Genomic DNA, 20,325 nt, shown 5'->3' on the forward strand with positions numbered 1-20,325 from the left:
ACCTTGTTTCATTTATATCCATTTTTTCTAAACAAACTGCAGATATTTCACATTTACATACTTAGGTATTCACCAAGTTCACCCCAAGGAGGAGGTCAGATCACCCAGCAAGAGCTAAACTAAGATTTCACAAAACTAAGCCAGGTGGTGTGACACATTCCAGCATTCAGATCTATGTGAGTTCGAGACCAGCCTGGGCTACATAGTGCGTTCCAGGTCAGTCTCCACTACATAGTGAGACCCTGTCTCAAAAAAAAAAAAAAAATCCCACAAAACTGTATGTCAGTACTAGCCACTCAGGCTGTTCCTAAGAAACACCTGAGTATCTTTGGAAACATTAAACCAGAATTCCCACCAACTCTCTAAGTACTGTACATACCCTAAGTCACCCTAAGGGCTCACGGAGGAGTTCAGTGACAGAACATGCAGAGCATGTACAAGGGCCTGGGTTCAATCTCTAGCTGTGCTGCCTATGCTGCCCTATTTCACTAAGACCTCAGCAACTAGTGTAGGCATTAGTGCTGCTCACTGTATATACCTGGATATCTAGACAGCAAGTGCCAAACAACTTTTGAGAGGAACACAATGCATTCCACTATGGAAAAAGCTGTTATTTTGTCACAAACTTCTCTGTTATGCTAATAGTTCTAGTAGACTGAAAGGCTCCAGTATGTTAAAAAGAAAGAAAGCAAGCAAGCAAGCAAGCAAGCAAGCCAGCCAGCCCTAGAGCGAATAGAGGTTGAGCTCAGTGGCAGAATGCATGCCTAACATGTGTGAGGCACTGGGGAAAATAAAAAACAAAATACTCACCTTATCAAAAAATAATGATTCAGTTCCAACACCATGCTTGCTGGCATCTGCCATAGAAGAATCCTTTAGGCTAAGTAGTTTGGGTTTCTTCTGTAAAAGAGGTAAAATACAAACATACAAGATTCAAATGGTTCCAATACTGAAACCACAGCTGATAAATTATCACAGCATTACTTGACTTTTAGAATTAATGCCTTTTTTTTGGTACTGGGGATTGAACTCAGGACTTTATGCTTTCAAGGCAGGTGGTGGCATCACTAAGCTAAATCCCCGGCCCAAATGTCCTTCCTTTTCACAGAAGCTAAACGTAATGTCATTTGGAATATAACACCGCTACCTTCTTTTCATAATGGTTAAAGGAGATCAGAGTGTTTTATAAGAAGCCCTAGTATACACTGCCTGGGGTGGACAGGAGTCAAATTTTTAATAATATTTCAATTTAAAAGTTCATAAAGAGGGGCTGGGGATTTAGCTCAAAGGTTCCACAGCCTGCCTCAAAAGTGCAAGGTCCCAAGTTCAATTCCCAGTCCAAAAAAGCTCATGAAGAAAGCATAGTTTATTTTCCTAAAAGAAAGAATAACTATCCCACTACTCTGGGAGGCTGAGGCAAGAGGATTACAAGCTTAAGCCCAGCCTGGGCAACTTTTTGAGGCCTTGTCTCAAAATAAAAAATTTAAAAAGGGCTGGGGATATACCTCAGTGCTAAGGCCCTGGCTTCAATCTGCGGTACTACCAAAAACAAAAACAAAAACAAAAACAAAAACAAACCACCACAAAAAAGAAGTATTCTTTAAAAGGAATGAACACACCACGATATAGCCTTATCAGCAAAAATTTACTTTTAAACATCCATATCTTGGGGCCAGAGATTAGCTCGGTAGTGTCACCACCTACCTTAAGAGTGCAAGGTCCTGAGTTGGAACACCGATACCAACCAACAAACAAACAGTGATTAACTAAAAATTCATTTCTTACTATTTGTGACTAAATACACAAACTTTGTGAGAAGCATCACACTGACCTTGGCCATCTCAGAGCATACTTTCTCAGGAGTCATGGTCTTTGCTTATACCACCTAGGGCAAGGATGTAGGTAAGCCCCAACATATTGTTTCCACCTGTGGGCTATCAACTGTGGGAGGAAGTAATGGAGCCTATCTTCTGAGCTGATTCCTGCTACTCATATAACATTTACCGAAGAAACCATTATGAGCACTAACAGAGTCCTAAAATGTTGGCAAAACCTTGTTAGTCCCTGGAGTCATTCACTTATTCACAAGTCATCTTACTATAAAAGCCTTTTTATTTTACTTATTTTTTACAAGAGCCTTTTTAATTATTTAATTCAATTCTGTAGACATTTCTCTCATATTCTACACTACTTTAGACGTCCCAGAAGCCTTCACTGTCTAATATACAAACTTAATTCTCTCTCCGCGATAGCTGCATGGCCTCAAGAGAGAAGGTACTTCTCCACAGGCAGATGGACCATCTGTGTTGACTGTAACAAGAAACAGCCTGTGATGGGTCATCTCTGCTACGGCCGGAGGGTCCTGATGAGGAAATTCCCATGGTACAAATAAAATGTAGAACCCAACAGAAAACCCTGACAGGAAGCCCCCAACAGAGCTCTCACAAAGCATATGCACTAGACTCACAAAAAGGCTCCTAAAATTACCCACATATTTCTGAGATAATTATGCTCAAGAATCTTCTTTCTTAGCACTAGGCAGGTTTAAAGCATCAAATGAGAAAGAGACAAAAATTAAGTCTCAGAAAGCCTTCTAAAGAAAAAATGAAGTGACGGTTCATAGCAAAAAAGATAATATAGAAGAGAAGAACTCAGAAAAGCACCATAATCCAAGCAACAGATCCTATTCTAACATGGTGTTATAAACCCAGCTAAGAAGCTATGTTCAGAGTTTCTTTGACCTATGCCACGAATACCCAGGATCAATTGTTACATTGTGCTGCAGACCCACAGGACCAGCCCTACAGCACCTGTCCACAGGGACCTCCTGAGAAGGCCAGCAGGGTGTCTTCTGCAGCTCACCTTCACTGGAGGGGTAGTTCCCGTCCCGGAGTGCCTGCGGATCTGGCAACCATTCTGGCTGGGTCTCTGTGGCTTGTTGTTCAGCTGTGGCTTCTTCACAGTGCCCCCGTGGTCATTTCTCACAGAATCAACCTTCTCTGCAGTTGTTTTGCTTAAAAGCTGATTAAGACACATGAAAGAGATTAATGTTCTGATCAAACCAAGCAAGAATCGTCAAGGAAAGTCCCCTTCTGGTTGTGGTTTTTTTAACTTGTCTAATATGTGATTTTGAATAGTGTAATTTTTCTAAATGAAGCTTACCACAGAGCTATTGGCATCTGGCAGGAACTGTCCGAACTCTGATAACAGATCTTCCTGGTTTTTAAAGAGACGAGCCACCTGGGCATATACCTCCTGCTCAGTCAAAGCAGGGGTGTAGTTTCCTCCAGCTTCCTTGGCATTTCGCTGCTCTTTCTGAGGAATTACAAATGGGAAGATATGATATTTGTGGTCCCCTGTTTTGAATTACACATCAGTGAACATTTCCAAGACATCTGAGACTTCTACATTATGTTATTTACTTAGGCAGTACGAAAGCAAGTCTTGTCCTTAGTAACTATTTTGAATGTAGGCTTTTCAGTTCAGAAAGAAGATGGTGCTAGATGACAATTACTTTTTAAAAAATTAGGGCAGTAAATTTGAATGGCCGGAGGGCCATTAACCTGATAAAGCACAAAACAATAGAGAAATTTCTCCTCCTACTTAGATTAACCAAACTACAAAAACTATCCTCTAAACTCCCCAGATAAAATAAAAGAGGCATTCATTTCATAGGCCACTGACTTTAAAATCTCAACTGGAGGCTGGCTATAGGGGCACTCAAGTCAGGAAAATAAAACTGTTCTCAAACAGGTATCATAGTTTCTAACTGGTTAATACCCAGTAAGAATCAGTGGGCACAATAATGGCTATTTAGGTACTTAGATTACATGCCTCATAGGGTGGACTGGTTGAGAGGCTGAAGGGGCAAATGTCTTACCTGATAGGTGTGCAAAATCTCCAGGAATGCTTTGTAGATATCTGGCTGGCCCTGGAATCTGTTCTTGATCTTATTAACATAGTTGATGGCATGATTAAACTCCACAGGCTGATTGTTCTGCAAGGATGGGGCCGTTCCCAATGAGATTGTCACTGGTGTGTGAGGCTGGACCGGCGGAGAACGTGGGGATGCATATGGTGGGAGAGGGGGAGTCTGCTGACTAGCTGGAGCATGTGCTTGTAGTTGGGAAGGCTAAAAAGAAAAAAGTCTTTATTCTACTCAGGAGCACAGGGAAAGTTAAGTTCCAACTAAAACCAAACAATGTATCTGATTAAATAATATCCTTTTTTTTTCACTCAGCCCATTTTAGCCCAACTCTAATCATACTGGACAGAGGAGGAGCTACTGAAGGGATCACACATTCCTGTAGAAGTATCTCAGTCTCAATTTTCTAAATACAACCTTTATTGTTGCTTTTTTTTTTTTGGTACTGGGTATCGAACTCAGGTCCTTGTGCTTTTGAGGCAGGTGGTGGTACCTCTGAGCTAAATCCCTGGCCCTAAATACAACCTTTAAATTGGAGCCATCTCCAGTTATAGGGAAGAATTTTTCATGTGCAGTTTTTATTAGCTCAACAAACTCACTCTACACAGATCATTAATGTCAAAGACAACTCAATTGTTGAAATAATTCCTCATAAAAACATCTTCTAGACCAGCTATGTCCATCACAACTCTCACATAATGGAAATGTTCTTCATTTGCACCATCCTATACAATAGCCACTACCACATGTGGTTATGAGCAACTGAAATGTGGCTGTAGCAACTGAAAAACTGACCGTGTATGAATTACATTTAGGCTAGGGCGTAGCTCAGTGGGAGATCACTTGCCTAGTATGAATTACATTTAGATACTGTCATATGTGGTTAGTGGCTACTATGTAAGACAACGGAGTTCAAGATCTGAAACATCCCATTAGCTAGATATGGTAGAGCATGACAGCTACTAAGGAGGCCAAGGTTCAGGTGGCAAGTTCAAGGCTAGCCTGGGCAACCTGATGAGACAATGTCTCAAAATAAAATTTAAAAAGATCCAGGGATGTAGCTCAATGGTAGACTATCCCTGGTCCTCAATCAACAAACCACAATCAATTAACTAAACTTAAAAATAAATGTAAGGGCCAGGGATATAACTCAGTGACAGAGTACCTCTGGTTCAATCACCAGTATCACAAAAAAACACCCATCAGCATCAAAATCAACACCTTCTTTTAGCTTGATGGCTTAATCTGATCAAGGAATAACTGTTGTAAAATGCTGGCCATGAGGGCTTTAACCTAATTTGACCATGATAAGATGACGATTTCTAAGTCAGATGCAGGGGCCCATGCCTATAGTTCAGGTACTTGTGAGGTTGATGTCGGAACATCACTTAAGCCTCAGAGTTCCAAAGTGACCTCAAAATGCCATCTCAAACAATGACAAAAATAGCATTTCTGCCCAAGCTGTCAAAATATTCCACATAGTCACCATGACTGGGACAGCCATGGATTCAACAAACAGAATAGGGATAGATTGCCACCTGACAGTTGTGTGTTTTGTTTTTCTGAGATAGGGTCTCACAATGTAGCCAAAGCTTGGAACTCACAGCAATCCTCCTGCCTCAGCCTCTCCAGTGCTGAGATTACAGGTATGCCCCATTACACCTAGCCTGTTAACTGAAAATAGGTTATTTAAATCTGTGGTGTGTAAACATGAACTATGAGACAGCGATGTGAGGAATGTTATCTTCTCTGATAAAATCTCTCTGGCCTATGTCCCTGAACCCTATAAAGGGGACATGGGAAGGAAGGACTTTCTAGGGGATGCATTTCATAGGATGTGACATTATTTAAGTGCTCACCTTGCTGACTTTGGCAGGTGGGGGCTGAGGAGCTGGCTGGGCAGGAGCTGGGGCTGACTGGGCTGAAGGCTGGGAAGGATGTTGGGGTGGTGGCTGAGGCTGAGGCTGGATGCCATGAGTAGGAATCTGATGAACCTGGCCAGGAGTTGTCACGTTCACCATGTCATTGGTCTGCACCTCAATTTTGTAGCCAGGAGGCAAGAAGGTGTTGAAGCCCATGATCAGGTCAGGGTGGCCTTTGAAAAGCTGGGACACGCGACTTATCACTCCTGGAGTGTCGATGCTGATTTAAAAAAAACAACAAAAAAGTGGTGAATGGCAGGCTTGACAAACACACTAGGAAGAAAATAATTAACTTTCCACTAAGTCTTCTCTAAAGAGAAAAACAGGTGAAGAAATGAAATCTCAAAGTCATTTTGCTTTAGACTCAAAAAGATACACTGTGATTTTTTGTTTGTGTGTTTGTTTATTTGAGGCAGGGTCTCACTATGTAGTTGAGACTGACCTGGAACTCACTAGGTAGTCCAGGTGGATCTTGAACTCACAGCAATCCTCCTGCTTCAGCCTCCTAAGTGCTGGGATTATAGGCATGAGCCACCACACCCAGCTTTAGACTCAAAGAGGCTTGATCACAATTTTTAATAAAAATACACTTACAGTAACAATTCTATCCAGCAGGTGACTAAGGCTACAATTTCCAAGGAAAATCCAATCTTGCTGTGAGTTCAAGGCTGACCTGGACTACATGATGAGTTCAAGGCCAGCCTGAACTACAAAGCTGGACCCTGTCTCAAAAAAATTAAATTAAGTTTAATTATTGGGCATGACTAGAATGTTCAGATGAGTTATTCTCTTGTAATACTATACCATGCCATAATACCAGGGTATCTTAAATTAACTAAGAAATCAAGTAGCTTAAATCACTAAAAATGCTACTTCCCCAATTGAGAAGAAGCACAAAGAAAAATTTATCAATAGGGAGAAAACAAATGGTGGCCATAATTTTCATCAATATGTCAATATATAAATACATAAAGCAAAGGCAAGATCCTGAAAATTCAACCTCCAAAAGGCGACATCAAGCAAATACAACTAAGCTATATTCTCCCTCTAAGACCAACATGCCACATCAAATTTAAGTATATCACACTTGTCTTTTACCTCTGAGATTTAAATTCCTTCATTATGTCAAGGAAATCATTGTAGACCTGAGGCTGACTGCCAAATTGCAGCTTCACCTGGTCAAGGTAGGACAATGCATCCTCCACCTGTGGTAGGGATAAATCTCAAAGTTATTAAAAGAATGTAAGTAAAAAACTATTTTAAAAAACAAATGATTTATGGCTAAATTAACTCAGAACAGCAAATAAAATATAAATATACAGAAAGTATTGAAATTTATATGTATACTAATAGTAAAATTCAACCTTAAAACTTAAAATTGCAGTAGCTTTACTTTGGATAATTCTGGAGTGAATGATCAGTGACTGACTGATAATCCCATTAATATATCATGCATTTATTAATTTTGTTAGTATTTATTAAGGTCCAACACTAGCAGGCCCAATGAGGAGACACTAAGGACTCAATGACAAAAACACCATGGCCCCCACTCCACAGAAACTTGTTCGCATCTGTATGAGAATCACACACAGTGGGAAATCACTGAATACTCAAAGAGCACAAAGAAACATCACTCTCCTTCCTTCCCAACAGTAAGAACACCCAGGAGGTGATGGACAAACTGAGGCTTGAGTATCAGTTAAAGTAGGCAAAGGTAAAGCCCAGCAAGGAAAGTCAGGGGAAGCAGCCTGGGCAAAAAAATCCCAGGCCAGACACCATATATGTTTGCAAACAGTTTCGTTTGGCTGCAGCCTCAGTCCTGATAGAAAAATAGTAAGGGATGAGACAGAAAAAGCTACATCCTGTGAGGACTTGTAAATCTTTTTCAAAAGCAATTTAGATCTTTATCAGCCACATTTTTGTGTACTCAATTTGGCCAGTTTTGAGAAAAAAAAAAATGACAGAAAAGCAGGACAGACTGAAGAGAGGTAGGAAGATCAGCAAAGGTATAGGGAAAACTGGATAAGCCATGTGAGAAGCAGTGGCTGGAATTATAATACTGGCCAAATAACAGAGATGCACATAGATTCAAAAGCTTCCTGGAGGCTGAAGTGACAGGATACAAGGACTGAAAAGATGTGAAAGACAACAAAGAGCTAGCATTCCAAATGACCCACAGTGAAGAAGTAGGGTCTGAAGACCTGCAGAGTTATGAGTCTGATTTAGGATGATTTAACTTTTAGTTACTCAGTACACAGTTAGGGGAAATACTCATTAGGTATTTCCTATGTTTGTTGGGATTTTTTTTTTTTTTTTGCTACCAGGGATCAAACTCAGGACCTTGCACTTGCAAGGCAGGCAGGGGAACCACTTATCCAGTCTTGGATAAGCGTTTTAAATTATACAAAGTATTAGGCTTAGGAAAGTTTCAGAAATATCTGGTTTAATATAAGCCGACTTATTTTTGACATATGAAATGGAACATCTGTGTTAAATAAAGCATTATAGTCTTAATGTGTCCCTAAACTCACAAACTGAAAACTAATCATCAAAGTGATGGTATTAAGTGGGACCTTTTGGAGCTGAGTCAAAAGAGCAGAGCCCTCATACATGGGGTTATCAACTGAACAAAAGAGATGGAACCAATGCTAACCCCTTTTGCCTTCTAAGCTTCTGACACACGAAGACTGGGCCTGCACTAGACACTGAACCTGCCAGCACCTTGGTCTGGGATTTTCCACCATTCAGATCTATCAAAAGTAATTTCTATGCCTTATAAATTACCCAGACCTAGGTATTTTGTTAAAGCAGCACTAACAGATGAAACAAATGGTTTTAAGAGTTGTCCAAGCTAGGTGCAGTGGTGCAAAGTTGTAGTCCCTACTATTCAGGAGACTAGGGCAGCAAGACCGCATGTCCACATTTCCATGGAACATAATTAGTCAGTGTTTCAACACACAGACTGTATACTTGGTCAGTTTCTATTTATTTGCTATACTACATTTATAAATGACATTGGCAGTTTCTGCTGACATTCAATAGACTATTTAGTTTGTATTAGAAACTTTCCATATTGAAATGCTTCATTAATAGCCAATCTGCTGGAACACAAAACTCTAAGTCTATAGTAGACACAAAGATATTTAAGAGCAGCATTTCACTATCAGATGACAAAGTTACCAAAAATTAAGAAAGCACAATATGGCATACCATTATGACTACACAGAGAAAAAGCTCAGAAAACCAAAGGAAATAAGTTGTGTGTGATATGTGTATATTTGGAATGTAAAGGCACCAAGGGTCACATTGAACCATTGTTTAAAAACTAGTTGTAAAGGGCTGGGGATTTAGCTCAGTGGTTCACCCACCCACCTCACAAGTGAAAGGTCCCAATTCGATCCCCAGGAAAACAAAACAAAAAACTAAATGTAAAATAACACTATGCTTAAAAAAGAAAAACAAAAAAACCAGCATGACACCTGTAGAATAGCGAGGAAATCATCTAATTATGTAAAGTACAAGTCAACTCTTGATAAAGCATGTATACAGTTACAAGAACTATAACTTGTATTTAGAAGCTACAGATCTAAGGGAGAACTTGGAGAGACTGATGGTGAATTTTCCTGACTCGCTTCAACAGGCATTTATTATGAAGATACAGAATATACCTTCAAAACTATCTGCAAACCTCCTGAAGTCTGCAGTTTTGCTGAAGACATCATAAGGGAACCTGTTAAGTATGTGCTAAAATCTGTGCCGCTAGCAATTTAACAAATAACTCAATCACAACAAATATGCCTCATATTATTCAAATCCTCCTGGTCACCTATCCAAAGACAAAAAAAGTATAACAAATGTTGATGCTTAGAATAATCTAAGCACTCTCATTGAACACTATTATACAATATAAATAGTTTACTGAAGGTGACTCAAATGCTTATAAAGCATTTAAAGACTGATCCAAAAATGGTAGGCAATGTGGGAATACTGAGTTAAATTACATGATGGTACAAGAAGCATTTTCCCTTTCTTCATTAGAAAGAAAATTCAACAAGTCATTGTATTTAAGAAATACACTCAGGTGCTTGTTACTAAAAAACAGAACAAGAAGTATCAACTCTGCCTTAGACTTACTCATAACTCAAATCCAAACCCCTTCTCTGCCAGTTTCTATAAAACAAAATACAACCTATATACTCATACCCTCGATTTCTAGGAGGAATGTGAGTGAAGCAGACTACGCTTTCACAGAGTTCGAGGAGAAAAACTACAGAAATAAATATATTTTTGATATCTTAAGAATAAACTTACAAGCTTCATTTTGGGAAAATTGGCCAGGTGTGGCAACACACACCTGTAGTCCAGCCTGGGTTACATAGGGAGGGAGTTCAAGACCAGCCTGGACTAGATAGTGAGACCCTGTCTCAAAAAACAAAAACATTTTGGGGAAATTAAGGCATTATCTGAAGAATAAACTTAAATCACACTGAGTCTTAAAAAAATATTTTCAGACTTGGTGAAATGCTCAGTTCACAATGGTACTACTGTATTTCGTGCCAAAGCCATCACTCTATAGGAAAACACCAAATTTCCCCGAAAGGCCCCAATAATATGCACTCTCTTTACAGTCTATACTTGAGTCAACTCAATTATTTATGCCCACACAGATGATAAATTTTACAGATTCCTTCTATACATAGCTTTAGGTAGGTTTTTTGTTTTTTTTTTGTCCTTAGGCAAAATACTATTCAAAATATATTCAGTAAGTCCTTGAGCCCATCAATGAGAACAGGTATCATGGAAAACTCAACTCAGTAGTACAGGACTCCTCCTATCAGCAGTTAGGTGCCCAGTCACTTAGTGGATGCCTAAACCTCAGGTAGTGCTGAACTGTAGATAATTATGTTTTTCTGTATACATACTTATGAAGAATTAACAATCATTTACCTTAGATCTTAGCAACCTCGGCTTACGTTTTTTTCTCCCTTTTAAATCAAGAACTTTTCACCTTATCACGTAAAAGAAAGTCTTCACAGTTCTCTTAAGCATATCTGAATTGCCAGCATCAGTTATTCGTGTATGTTGGGTCATGATAGGTAAATTGAGGACTACCTGAATGTAAGAACTGTTACACTGTGGTAGTCCATCTGATGATCTGATAGTCAAGAAGTCTACAAAGTAACCAACAGACAGGGAGTATATAGTGTGATATGCTGGATAATGGATGATTTACATCCCACTTGGGACAGAAGGGAAGTGAACAACTTTATCACACTACTTAGAATTTACATCCCACTTGGGACAGAAGGGAAGTAAACCACTTCATCACACTACTTAGAATAGCAAGGGCTTAAAAACTTGTTAAGTGTTTATTTGTAGAATTTCCATTTAGTATTTTTGGACTACACTTGACTGCAGGTGATTCAAGCAGCAGACACCAGAACTGCACAAAGCAAAACCATGGATTAGGAGTACTACTGTACCAAGGGAAACAGAAAGGTTTGCAACAAATGGATGTGACCTCAAGGGATACTGTCAATTCCTACCTGCGACTTGATACAGTTAGGCTATTATGATCATACAAAGGCCTAACATCTTATCTCTTTATAGTTTTAACTTATATTTCCTGCACTTGATTTAAAATTTTACACATATGTAAAATTAGAAAAATTGAAACCTGGAACACTTGATCCAATCACACACTTTGAAAAGTTACACTGAAGAGAGTCCAAGTAATGTAGATAACAGGCTCCCCTCCTCCAGGGGCAGGGGATTTAGCTCAGTGGTTCTGCCGCCTACCTCTCAAGCACAAGGTCCAGAGTTCAATCCCCAGTACCAAATAAACAAGCTCCCCTCTTCCACAGAGTGCCTCATGCATTTCAAAGTACTAAAGCATACAGCATGTACTCAAGCTTCACAATTAGTTTACGTCGACTTTATCTGAAAGAAGCACATGCTTTATACTGAGGCTGGGTTTGAAGATGCCAGCAAATCGAGCTATTCATAAAATAAAAAGATTAAACTGCAAGAAATTATTATTGGTCTAATTTCTTGTATAATACTGTACCCAATCATGGGTGTGCTCAATAAAATCTTATATGATACTAAGAACTATGGGTTCAAAAGAAAGCATCCAAAAACTGGACTTTAGGTTGTGCCAGGCATGGTGGTACATGCCTATTATATCAGAACTCAGGAACCTGAGGCAAGAGGGTAGTCACAAGTTCCAGGCTAGCCTAAGCTACATAGTGAGTTCAAGGCCAGCATATACTACATAGCAAGACCCTGACTCAAAAACCAAACAAAAAAAACCTTTATGTTGTATGAAAACAGCCCTCAATCCTAATATGCCAAGTGCCATACATTTATAGTCCACAAACATTTCTTGAGAGTATTCTTTTCTTGATTAGGTACTGGCACCAAAATGGGAGAATCAAGCAGGTTTCAAAACAAAACCAAAGTGAAACTTCTTGGGAGTCAAAACTTTGTCTCCTGTGCTATGTTGTAATAGGCCGAATTCAGTATTTTCTAAAGATAAACTCTTGACCAAAGAAAAAGAGCTGAATCCTACCTTGAGCCTCTGAAACTGCTGCTGTCCCTGTACTGGTGCAACTGGTGGTGCTGGGTGGGCGTGGCTCTGGACCACCTGGCCTCCGTGGGGCTGCACAGTTGTTGGGTGATGGTGGCTGCTATGTACTGCTGCTATGGTGGGCCCATGGCTGCCAGAGCTCTGTGGCACAGCTGAAACCTGAGGTGGACAAAATACAAACAAGAAATTTCTGTGCATTCTTCTCTAAATGCATTGAGAGAAATAATACAAACACATAAAACATGTCTATATATCTCTGTCCACAAAGTTAATTAATTACAAGCTTGAATTTTCCACAAAACGAAATGAGTGAAATAAATTATAGCCATGTATAAGAAAATTTTTGTAGCCATTAAAAATTATATAGACTTGGGCAGGGGATTTAACTCAGTGGTTCCACCGCCTGCCTTGCAAGCTCAAGGACCAAGTTTGATCTTCCACACCAAAAAAAAAAAAAAAAAAAAAAAAGAGTGGTAAAAAAAAAAAAAAAAAAAAAAAAAAAAGTGTTTGGTTGACAGCAGCCACCCTATACTATGTTTAACCATGTCTCCGGACTGGCAGTAACCTGTCACTAGGCTTGTGTATATAGTCTGTGAGGTTTACAAATTAACAAAATCAGCTAACAACCCACTTCTAATAATGTGTTTCCATAAGTAAGTGATACATGATTATAAAGTAAAAAAATTTCATGCTGTTGTTGGTAGTTTGGCCTCAAATATATTTCTTTTCTATTCTGTTTCTTTTTTTGAGACAGGGTCTCACTATGTAGGGAAGACTGACCTGGAACTCACTATGTGACCCAGGCTTGTCTTGAACTCACAGTGATCCTCCTGCCTCAGCCTCTCGAGTGCTGGGATTATAGGCGTGCGCCACCACACCCAGCTTCTATTCTGTCTCTCCATCTATTGTTCTCTTACAAATTTAGTAATGTAATAAAAGAACTTCCCTTCATTCCACTTCTATTATTTAAAAAATACAAGTTTATTAATTTCCAGAGTGTAATTTTCATATTGCAAAACTCTTAATCATTAAAGACAATTGTCAATGTACCTACTTCATCCCCAAAATAAGGAGAATAAACAAAATGAAACTTAGTTTCTTTAAACAGTATTATGTAAACCACAACTGAAAAGTGAATAAGCTTTGTTTCAAATCCTTACAAGTCTATAAAAAATTACCAAGCAGGGGGAATGGGGAGATAAAACCAACTATTCATAAATCTACAGTAACAATATAAAACATATCAGGAGAAAAAGGATATATTTAAATGATGTGTCAAGCACTAATAGAGGAAAGGCTATTACTCTGAGCTTTTATAGTCCAACATGTATGTTTTTGTAGGTTTTACAAATTTACAGATTCTTATAAGACGTAGCTGTTTATAAATGTTTAAGATGGCTGATTTTATACAAGCACATTACAGTTTCCAGTAGAAATGCATGTAACAATACCTAGGTACAAGAAACAGTCACAGACCTGTTCAAATAATAAAAATAATCATTCAAGGAAAACAAACAATTTTATTCCCCCTCTCTAAATCCTAACTTAAAGATTCAATCTAGAGCTGGACATGGCTCACACCTGAAATCCCAGCACTTCTGGAGGCTGAAGGAGGAAGATAAAAAGTACAAGCCCAACCTAGGCAATGAGCAACTTAAGGGAGACTCTGTTTTAATATTTAAAAATAGGGCTAGGGATAGGGATGTAGCTCAGTATGAAACTTTAAGTTCAATCCTCAGTTTAAAAAAAAAATCATTGTTAGTTTTCTGACTGCTGTACTAGTTATACACTGCAAATATTTTACCACCTCAAAAAAGCCCTGAAGAACACCTAAAGACTCAGCCTCTCCTTAACGTGGATTTCCCTCTTCTTGGTTTCCCTTTAACAAATTCCTAGAAACAAACTGCTAGGTCAAAAAAGTAAGTAAACAATCTAACACATGGCTAGGATGGCAACTCAGTGAGAGGCCTAGGCTGCAGCCTACTGGTAGTCCTTGCCTCAAATGCATGAGGGGCTAGGTTCCATTCCCAGTACCACCAAAAAAAAAAAAAAAAAAAAAAAAAAAAAAAAAAAAAAAAGGAAAAAAAGGGTAAAAAAAAAAAAAAAAAAAAAAAAAAAAAAAAAAAAAAAAAAAAAAATCAAGGGAATAGACAGTGGGTCCCTTCTCACAAAGGGAAAAGAAAGGGTCAGAATGAGATTCACAAACTTCAAAGGTCATGACATTTTTTTACACTTACATAGTGGTGAATACACAAGTACAAGTGCATACTGTTTTTGCTATTTTGTATACCTTATACATCCAAAATAATTTTCTATTTCAAATTTGAAGCTTAGTGAAAAGTATTTTAACTGATGAGCAAATAATCCCCCCTTTACTCCCAGTCCTGGGCTGGCCCAGCTCACCTGGTAGCTAGGTGTCACTGAGTATTGAATGCCAGTGGCTGACTGCATGGTCTCAGACACTGCTTCATACACAGGGGGTGCAGGTGCAAGCACACGGTGCTGGTGAGGAAAAGCCTCTGTGCTGCCAGGGATCCTCCGTTGCTGGGCTGCATATACCGGTGACTCCTGGTCCTCCAGACGCCGCTTCATTCTGTGTTCATGCTCAGGGATGCACTACAAAGCCTACAAAGAACAAGCACAACAACTCTGGTTCCCGGGAATGTGCATGACTTTGGACGAGGACAGGCGGCCCCAGTTTAGCGTGGGTTTGACTCTCAGGACTACTAAAAGTTTCCCAGGTTGGTGTGTGGTAGTATGGTGAACTCAGCTAACTGGAATTGAAAATAGATTGGTGATAGCTGCTGAGGGGAAGTAACTTAAAAATACCTTAACTGGCTGTTTTCCTTAGTATGAAGCAGTATTATTTTATTTAGTTTAATATTTCCAAAAATTTCAAACATTTTAAGGGACCAGAAATAGATTTATACAAACTATTTGATACTTGAAAAACCACTGGTCATCTATCTCACCCCATTTTGAGAGGAACTGGGTCTCATAAATGGATGGAATAAAAGTCATCGAAGCTGGGCATACTAGCACATGCCTATAATCTCAGCAACTGGGCAAATGGCAGTAGGATCACCACAAGTTCAAGGCCAGCCTGGACTATACAGTGAGACTCTGTCTCAAAAGCCCAAACTATCCATAACTAAACCACAGTTTGATCTTGGATTCAATTGGTTTAAAGTTGAACCTGGCTGTGATTAATCTCCATAACAAAAGCCAATATTTTACAAACAGTAAACCAAATGTGTGTGAAGAGCACAGTACAAGCCTATGGATAAAACACTACCCTACTTATTAAAGTCTGGGTTCCAGTCCAAACTTTCACACAAAGCTTTGTAACCTTGGTCCTGTGTTATCTGTAAGAAAAGGAATTATCCTACATCAGTGACTATCAATTGCTGATCTACGGGCCAATCTACAGGAAAATTCAAGAGTAAAAAAGAAAGGAAAAAAAATGCAGTCAGTTTTCATGGATTAAATATCCAATCACAAAGATTTACTCTAAGGACATGCTCTTTCTTTCCTATAAAAATATTTTCTTTTATAATGTGATTATGATTTTATAAATTACTTAGTCCAACCCATTTCCTAAGTCTGCTTTCCAGACCACAGCTCACACTGAGAGGCTGCCCCAGCCCGAGTCTCAGGCACCTGTGGGAATTCCATCTTCTAGCTGACCCTCCAATCAGTGGCTTCCCTCCAGTCATGTTCTCCCTCCCAAGACTGCTGCCAATACTCTGCAGCCCTCTCCCCTAGTGTATCCTCTACATTGCTTTCAAAATGCCCTTTCTCAAACATTAACCTGGGACCCAGCTGCAAATCCATCCCTAGCTTCCTATCACTTACAAGCATAATTCTAACTCCTTAGTTTAGCCCATATACTCCCTGCTTTAGAATCCAGTGCAGTGTCTTGTGTCCTGTTGTCTCAGCTACTCACAAGACATGGGGGTGAACTGCTTTTGCCCAAGGGTTCATGACCAGCATGGGGGACAAAGCAAGACCCTGTCTGAAAAACAAGCAAGCAAGCAAACAAAAAAATTTTCTTTACTGTTTAGAGGAAGTATTTAACTTACTAATTAAATTCTTCTAGTCCCCACCCTGTTATCTAATACTACCAAATATCTTAGCACTTCCTCAAACACACCTCAAATTTATACATTTGTTTGTTTCTTTCTTTCTTTTGGCAGTACCGAGGTTCAAACTTAGGATCTTGCACTTGGAGGCAGGCATGGTGCCACTGATCTAAATACCCAGCCCCCAAATCTGTAAGTTTTTTCAAGGTAGGGTTCTTTCTTTTCAACTTTATTTGCATTCCTTGCAGATTAACTACACTCAAATATAGTCATCTCTCGGCAGCCACAGAGGACTGAGTCTAAGAAACCCCATTGATACCAAAATTTGTGGATGCTCAAATCCATCATATAAAGTGGTGGTTCCAGTGTGGTGACACACACCTGTATTTCCAGCACTCTGGGAGGCTAAGGCAGGAATATCACAAGTTCAAATCCAACCTGGGCAAGTTAATAACTTAGACCCTATCAAAATATTAAAAAAGGAAAGGGAAAAGGGTAGCGCAGGGCCTGGGGAATGTAACTCAGTGCAAAGGCCATGTGTTCTATCCTTAGGCCCACAAAAATCAAATGAATGAATAATATGGTGTTGTATATATGGCCATAGCTTTTTATGGGCCTATACTTTAATCTGTAGATTACTTATAATACTTAGTACAATGTAAGTACTACGTGAATAGTTGATATACTATATATACTGTTTAGGTAATAATGACAAGGAAAAATGAGCTGGGTATGGTGGTGCAGGCCAGTAATCCCAGTTACTCAGGAGGCTGTGGTAGGAGGATTACAAATTTGAGGCCAGCCTGGGCAACCTGTCTCAAAATTTAAAATTTAAGGAGAAAATAATAAAAAGACTGGGAATATAGTTCAATACTCCTGTGTTAATCCAGTGGTCCCCAACAAGTCCAACATGTTCAGTACAAATTCTATTTCACCCCCAATATTTCCCATCTTTGGCTGGGTAACTCCATGAATGTAGAACCACAGATATGGAGGGCTGATTGTCCTGAATTCTCAAAAGAATAACAGTGACAGTTAACATAGAATGAATGTTCTTCATTCTATAGAGTTTCCAACAACTCTCCAAGTAAAGTATCTATATCGCTAATTTCTATTTTATAAACGAGGAACCTGAAACACAAACATTAAATAAACTGCTCAAAGTTGTACAATTATTATGAAACAAAGTGGAGACATAAACCCGCAAAACTTGGCCTTCAAAGCCTGGATTCTTAAATCATCCCACAGTTCCACACCTCACACAGAAGAAATGAGCATACTTTTACTAATTTAAGGCACACATGCATCGGGCAACTTTTGCTTTTTTCAACCTATCACACACTTAGTTAATTCATGCTTTCTCCTTTCTCAACCTAGTAAAGCAGAATAATTTGGCAGCATTCATTTATTCAATTAGCAAACAATGAGCAGATATGACTGTTAGAAGGCACTGGCCCCTTGCCCTCTAAAACCTTAAACCTAGCAGGGAAAATGATATCCTATACAGCCTTAGTAGCAAAAAAAGAAATGTAAGTAAATGATAACAGTGTAAGTGAAAAAAACTGGAAGTTTTGAGGGATGCAGCCTATTTGATTAGTAACTTATGGGCATCTATGAAAATTTTAAATGTGCATACCACCCTTTAATCTAGGAATTCTAGTTCTAGATCTCTATCCTACACATTTGCCAAGTATATCTGGCAGCAAAGTATGAAAATGTAAACATCTATCAATAGCTTACAAAAATTGAAATTTAGCTCAGTGGTTCCACTGCCTGCCTCAAAGCGCAAGGTCCTGAGTCCGATCCCCAGTACAAAAAAAAAAAAAAAAAAATTGATGGAATAGTAAACCACACAATAATTACAAAGACCACAGTTCTTCTACCATAAGAAAAGCAAGCTATGGGATATACAGTGTGGTCTCATACATGTACATGTCCACACACTGAAGACCTGTGCATTTCATTGCATATCAATTCGGTCTCAAAACACCAAAATCAAAAACAACAATATATTAAAAAACAACAACAACAACAACAATATTCACACTCAGATGTTTGGATAAGTGTACTAATGTCCTGCAGTTTTTACTATGAAATTACATCAAGAAATTAAGATTCATGGACGAAAGGACAAATATATAGACAGATATACCATAAAGCAAGAACATAAAAAATAAAAAATCTATAAAATTTGCTGTGTATTTGGAAATACTCTTAAAATCCTGGAAAAGCCAACAATACAATTTTTAAGCAGTATAAATAGCTATGTACTATAAATCTGGAAAGGAGAGATGTGCACTTATAGAAATACTCTGTATAAAAATAACAATCATATCTCAGAAATTAGAGATGAAGCAGGATATAGAGGGTATATAGCATGAAATTAAAATATTTCAGTAACTTCACAGACAATAAACAGCTATTTATAACCTTTGCCAATTCATCCATCCCCAAAATAATTATCACCAGGACCCTGTGCACTGTATTAGGGTCCCACGACTGCCTGCCTCCCAACAATGAAGTCTTCCATGCATGACTACTGCTACCTGATGTGCTCCTAACAGTTCTGTCAAATGAGCAGATGGACCATGACCCTTCTCCTTTCAGGGAAACTGATGACCAAAGAAACTGACTTGTTCAAGGTCACATATTTGGGCAAAGGAGCAAGGGAATTTTTTCCTGAAATATATGCTCAATCTATACTAAGAAAATTGGAGGGACTATACAACTGTTTCAGATTTGAAGCATATACTGTTATCAGAACTTCATTTATGAAGACATGATATTTTTTATTTTTTGAGACAGGGTCTCACTATGTAGTTGAGACTGACCTAGAACTCACTATGTCGCCCAGGCTGGTCTCGAACTCACAGCAATCCTCCTGCCTCAGCCTCCCGAGTGCTGGGATTACAGGCATGTGCCCCCACACCTGGCCTACATGATATTTTAAAAAAAGAGATTAATAGGGGTAAAAACAGAAGGAACACTAAACTGAATAAACACTGAACAGTCATCTGGGGTGTGCTGTAATAAAAAGTGGGAAGTAGCACCAAATCATCATGTAAAGGAATCATAATTTCCAAATAAAACAACCATAGTAGGGTGATATGGATCCTATAGGGGGCTTCTGGAGAAGGCTGGACAGGGAAGCAAATCCAAAAATTTCTGAGAAACGCTGAAGTGCAGTGGTGAAGCTAACTCTGAAGAACAAGAAAATGGTCACTATTTCTAGTTCTACAACCTAAAGATTCTTTAATAACACTAAAGAATTGTATCCTAAAAATCCAGACATTTATTTGGGATAATTAGAATCCAAATGCAAAATCCAACATTAATGGAGCTTTTTACGTTTTTTTTTTTTTTTTTTTTTTTTTGGAGACAGGGTCTCACTATGTAGTTGAGACTGACCTGGAACTCACTATGTAGCCCAGGCTGGTCTTGAACTCACAGCGATCCTCCTGCCTCAGCCTCCCAAGTGCTGGGATTACAGGCGCGCACCACCACACCCAGCTCTTAAAATTGTATTCTTGAGAGGCAGAGACCTTTTTACTTAGATTAAATTTAACAAATAAGTGCCTTAATGAAGATCACTTTATGGTGGGTGAGCTCAAAATACTAGTGTATGCAGACCGAACATTATCCTATTCCAAAATCTTGGACAATTAAGTTTATTCACTTTAAAGTGCATTTAATTTATGTCACATACTTTTGTATTGATACAATCCAGAAGTAGATCATTTAAATTCCTTTACTTAAGTTTTGTTTTATTTTGTTAGGGAGATCAAACTCAGGACCTTGCACTTGTGA

General features: G+C 38.8%; 1 protein-coding gene across 2 annotated transcripts in view; it reads right to left on the bottom strand.

Annotated features, from left to right (window-relative positions):
• Positions 1-20,325, bottom strand: part of Sin3a (SIN3 transcription regulator family member A) — a 65,956-nt gene that overhangs the window by 30,914 nt on the left and 14,717 nt on the right. For both annotated transcript variants that reach the window (XM_010626377.3, XM_010626370.3), the window contains exons 2-9: positions 14,840-15,061; positions 12,419-12,595; positions 6,946-7,052; positions 5,785-6,067; positions 3,881-4,132; positions 3,163-3,315; positions 2,863-3,021; positions 811-900 (exon numbers count right to left, since the gene is read on the bottom strand). In XM_010626377.3, coding sequence (XP_010624679.1) covers positions 811-900; positions 2,863-3,021; positions 3,163-3,315; positions 3,881-4,132; positions 5,785-6,067; positions 6,946-7,052; positions 12,419-12,595; positions 14,840-15,028 — 1,410 coding nt within the window. In that variant the 5' untranslated portion in view covers positions 15,029-15,061. The remainder of the gene's footprint in view (positions 1-810; positions 901-2,862; positions 3,022-3,162; positions 3,316-3,880; positions 4,133-5,784; positions 6,068-6,945; positions 7,053-12,418; positions 12,596-14,839; positions 15,062-20,325) is intronic.

Source organism: Fukomys damarensis, unplaced genomic scaffold (assembly GCF_012274545.1).
Source record: "Fukomys damarensis isolate Sample0158 unplaced genomic scaffold, DMR_v1.0_HiC HiC_scaffold_25, whole genome shotgun sequence".
Classification (NCBI taxonomy): Eukaryota; Metazoa; Chordata; class Mammalia; order Rodentia; family Bathyergidae; genus Fukomys; species Fukomys damarensis.